The sequence below is a fragment of the Poromitra crassiceps genome (assembly GCF_964638095.1).
Source record: "Poromitra crassiceps genome assembly, chromosome: 16".
NCBI lineage: Eukaryota > Metazoa > Chordata > Actinopteri > Beryciformes > Melamphaidae > Poromitra > Poromitra crassiceps.
Window position 1 is genome coordinate 14,498,241 of NC_139645.1, and position 5,000 is coordinate 14,503,240.

Sequence of the window (5,000 nt, forward strand, 5' to 3'; positions counted from 1 at the left end):
GTCTGCAGTATTGTAGTCTTTGAGTCTTTGATGTGATGGCAGTCTGCAGTATTGTAGTCTTGTAGTCTTTGATGTGATGGCAGTCTGCAGTATTGTAGTCTTTGAGTCTTTGATGTGATGGCAGTCTGCAGTATTGTAGTCTTTGAGTCTTTGATGTGATGGCAGTCTGCAGTATTGTAGTCTTTGAGTCTTTGATGTGATGGCAGTCTGCAGTATTGTAGTCTTGTAGTCTTTGATGTGATGGCAGTCTGCAGTCTTGTAGTCTTGTAGTCTTTGATGTATTGTAGTCTTTGAGTCTTTGATGTGATGGCAGTCTGCAGTATTGTAGTCTTGTAGTCTTTGATGTGATGCAGTCTGCAGTATTGTAGTCTTGTAGTCTTTGATGTGATGGCAGTCTGCAGTCTTGTAGTCTTTGATGTGATGGCAGTCTGCAGTCTTGTAGTCTTGTAGTCTTTGATGTGATGGCAGTCTGCAGTCTTGTAGTCTTGTAGTCTTTGATGTGATGGCAGTCTGCAGTATTGTAGTCTTTGAGTCTTTGATGTGATGCAGGCTGCAGTATTGTAGTCTTTGATGTGATGGCAGTCTGCAGTATTGTAGTCTTTGATTCTTTGATGTGATGGCAGTCTGCAGTATTGTAGTCTTTGATGTGATGGCAGTCTGCAGTATTGTAGTCTTTGATGTGATGGCAGTCTGCAGTCTGCAGTCTTGTAGTCTTTGATGTGATGGCAGTCTGCAGTATTGTAGTCTTTGATGTGATGGCAGTCTGCAGTATTGTAGTCTTGTAGTCTTTGATGTGATGGCAGTCTGCAGTATTGTAGTCTTTGATGTGATGGCAGTCTGCAGTATTGTAGTCTTGTAGTCTTTGATGTGATGGCAGTCTGCAGTATTGTAGTCTTGTAGTCTTTGATGTGATGCCATGGGGGCGGCGGTGCGGTGGGAACTCAAACGAGGGCAAACCGTGACGCGCAGGCAGGGATCATCACAAGGCAGACAAACCACCAGTGTAAACAAAAAACACTTGTGTTTCTGGAAAGAAAGAAAAAAACATTATTTATGCTTTTTCCCCCGCCTTGAAAACCACATGATCTAAACCTCTCCCACCAGCTCAAAACTTCTTCTGTTTAACTTTTGACATGGCCTTTTACCCATTACACTGTTTTTCACTCTTCTCTTTCATTGTTTGCTTGTTGTTTTGATGAGTTGATCATTGTAGAATTGCTGCTGTCGTTGGTATAAAGGGTCATTGCTATGCTGCACTACTTTCAAAATCAACGGATTAAACCATTTAATCCATTTATTGTTTCAATCCATTTATTGTTTTAATCTATCTATTTGATGGAAAGCATGAAAAGCTTTGCATCTGTCCGTCCGGTAAACAGCGGAAAATTGCAGTTACAGATCCGGTGGCTACGGAAACGCTCTGTGCTCCAAAGAACAATTCTGCTCTGAAAACAGGGGCATCATAGTAAAAAAAACGTGATGCGAGTTTTATTTAGCGATGTGTAGCTAATACACAAAAATAAAAAATAACTCAAAGCATAAAACAATCTTTCTATGGGGGAAACGATAACACTGTAGCACAAACAAGCGGGGCGATCCTCCAGGAAAACCAGAGCCCAGTTTACACCAATGATTCGTAACGAGATAAAACCGTTTGGGAACGTTGCAGGGGAAAGTTGCAGCGGTGTAAACGGTGTAAACTCATCTCGACTCCGGGCCGTTAAGTCAGTCACACGGGCTGGTTGCAAGTAGTTGCAAGTTGCAACTTGTCTGGTGGTGAATCTTTGGTTTAAACTGGGCTTTAAGTGAGCAGTAACAGATCCCAGGCTCTTCTCCTTTGAGAGAGAGCCTGGTTATAATGCATACTATGAATTTATCACAAATGTGTTTTTCTCCTGTCTGAAAAGGTGCTAAACTGTTTAACCTCCACTACAACCCTGATGTTATTGTCAAATGTGAAACTGACGACGATTGTGTGCGTGTGTGTGTGTCTGTGTGTCTGTGTGCGTGTGTGCGTGTGTGCGTGTGTGCGTGTGTGCGTGTGTGTGTGCGTGTGTGTGTGCGTGTGTGTGTGTGTGTGTAGCCTCTCACCAGCCCTGCAGGTCAGTTGAGTTCATGTGCAGCAGTGGGATGTGCATCAACGCTGGCTGGAGGTGCGACGGCGAGTTCGACTGCGACGACCAATCAGATGAGAAGAACTGCAGTGAGTTCCTGCTTTGATGCGTACTGCCTCCTTTATAGGGCTTTTAGTGGGACTCGGGGGGTCGGCAACCTTTTTCTTATGAAGTGTCGTTTCTTAATGTTAATATCCAACAGATCTGTTGTTGCATCCATATAGGAAACATGGATAATCAGGACATTGTGATTATATAATATGATAGCACGAATAGGCCTACTGTACAAGGAGGCTGCCATCCTTCATCAGCAACACATTTAACAAATAGTTGTTGTTTTTAACCCCCTGTGGTTACAAATGATATGCACAGTTCTATCAAATCTATCAAACTACCGTAAATAGCAGGGCGTGTATTGCTAGTGTGCCATTGGCTAAGCTACCAGGTGCCACAGTGCCGGCATGCGTACCTAAGGTTGCCCTGGTGTCAATGAAAAATTCTGTCATATCTCAAAGTACCAGCTCAGTGGCCTTGTGGTCTGAGTGTCCGCCCTGAGACTGGGAGGTCGTGAGTTCGATCCCCGGCCGAGTCATACCAAAGACTGTAAAAATGGGACCCATTGCCTCCCTGCTTGGCACTCAGCATCAAAGGGTTGGAATTGGGGGGTTAAATCACCATGTGATTCCCGAGCGCGGCGCTGCTGCCGCTCACCGCTCCCCCAGGGGATGGGTCAAATGCGGAGAACAGATTTCACACATTGTGTGACAATCAGTGGGACTTTACTTTACTTTACCTGAGGCTGTGTTCATTTCAAGCTATTGATAAGTATTGACCAGCCATTATTTGTTTCACTCAATTTTACTTACATTGTGACTCATAACTGGTAATGTGATGATGGTGGTGGTATGTGTGTGTGTGTGTGTGTGTGTGTGTGTGTGTGTGTGTGTGTGTGTGTGTGTGTGTGTGTGTGTGTGTGTGTGTGTGTGCGTGCGTGCGTGCGTGCGCGCGCGCAGCCACATCCATGTGCACAGCCGACCAGTTCCGCTGTGGAACTGGACGCTGCGTCCGGTTGTCATGGCGATGCGACGGCGAGGACGACTGCTCAGACGGCAGTGATGAAGAGGGCTGTGAGAAAACCGGTAAGACTGCAGTCCCCCCCTGATCCCCCCCCCTGTTTTCTCACCAATTGTACTTGGCCAATTTTCCCTGCTGTCCCGGTCAGCAGGACCTCGACCAAGCCGGAGGCAACACGGCCCGGGGCCTCAAACCTGCGACCCTCGTGTTGGCAGGCAGGGAATCTATCGCTGCACTGCCCGGACGCCCGCTCGTCATCTTCTTTTCTAAAGCTAAATATAACACCGCTTTCAATTGTAGCCATGGCAACCGCTCACACAGCCTCCTTCCTGCTCATGAATCCACATTGTTTTTGTCGGACGTCACAGAGTTGCATTGAAACAGTCAGGTGACGGCTTGGCAGTCGCCCGCCGTGCAGCGGGCCTCCTCTAGGGGGGGACAGACTCAAACCCCCGGCCTGTATATTGAGATAGAGTTGAGTTAACGTGCAGAAGGTGGCTGTCCCCGCTGAGCGTTCAGGCAGAAGCGGCTGTCTCTGTCCCCACTCAGAGGAGGAAGAAGAAGCTGTTTCCAGCTGCCACCAACCTCATCACAAGAATGGCAGAGCAGAGTCTGATCTCAATGACACTGATGGAAAATCCAACCAAAAGATGGAACTTGTTAAAACCGCTATTGGCGACGGACCTTGCATTTTGGCATCATTTAGTGGTTTGGATTCCCTTCTTGGTGGAGACTGTAACTGTCCAATCGTCACCTCCAGATGTTTCCAGCAACACCAGTGGAGTCTGATATGAGAAGATGTTCCAGGATGTCAACGTCACGTTTTGGTGTCACTCAGTCCCTCAGGATCAAAGAGAGAGGGCTTCTTTCTAGAGCCGCCATTTTGCACCGAGAGACGTTCACCAATCACACAGGAGAGAAATCCATCATAGAAGAGGAGAGAGAGCAGTTCCTCCACCTACAGGAGGAGGAGAGAGACCAGCATGCACTGCAGCAGAGAGACAGGCTGGGGTTTGAGTAAGGGGAGCAACTCCCACTTTTTGTCAACTGGAAAAAGTCTCTTTGCGCTTTTTATTACTATCGGTCTCTTTCCACCTACATGTTTACCCACAGCTGAACAAATTTACACTGCCCAATTTACTCTGGAGGTTGTCAAAAGTCATTCTGGGAGATGTAGGAAATCACTAACAGAAGTAAACGAGGCAAGCTGAGGGAAAGTGGGTTCACCAAAAGAGTCAATAACCCCTGGAATGCTGCTGATATCTGATGTGACGATCTGAGTTTGGATGTTTTCTTTTGATGGAAAAGTCGTGTGCTATCGGCCTGCTTTTGCAGAAACCTTCCAGTGCAAACATCAGAGTTTGAATCAAAATAAACCAACCTAAAAGTGAGTGTTTCTCTCCTGAAACCCACAGAAAGTCCCCCCTGTGCTCCAGACCAGTTCCTGTGTGGGAACGGCCGCTGCATCGGTCAGAGGAAGGTGTGTAACGAGGTCAACGACTGTGGAGACGGTACTGACGAACACCCGCACCAGGACTGCCGTGAGTACAATCAATAATTCAATCAATCAATCAATCAATCAATCAATCAATCAATTTTATATTTTCATAACTTTTCATAAATCATAACAAGTTAGCATGGACTCAGGGCCAGCCTAGCGCCATGCTAAATGACCGCCGATAGCAGTGTCCTTTTTACGACTCTGGGGAAAGACAAATCTAAAGTGATTAAAATGACATGTCACTAGAAAGATGAGAAGTTGTACTCGACTTTTATCACCATTAAACTACTGTAGTTGGAAACATTACATCG

General features: G+C 46.3%; 1 protein-coding gene across 1 annotated transcript in view; it reads left to right on the forward strand.

Annotated features, from left to right (window-relative positions):
- lrp4 (low density lipoprotein receptor-related protein 4) overlaps positions 1 to 5,000 on the forward strand; it is a 99,446-nt gene that overhangs the window by 38,404 nt on the left and 56,042 nt on the right. Inside the window, exons 6-8 of the mRNA XM_083653319.1 lie at positions 2,084 to 2,203; positions 3,128 to 3,253; positions 4,604 to 4,729. Of these exons, the coding sequence (XP_083509445.1) occupies positions 2,084 to 2,203; positions 3,128 to 3,253; positions 4,604 to 4,729 (372 nt within the window). The remainder of the gene's footprint in view (positions 1 to 2,083; positions 2,204 to 3,127; positions 3,254 to 4,603; positions 4,730 to 5,000) is intronic.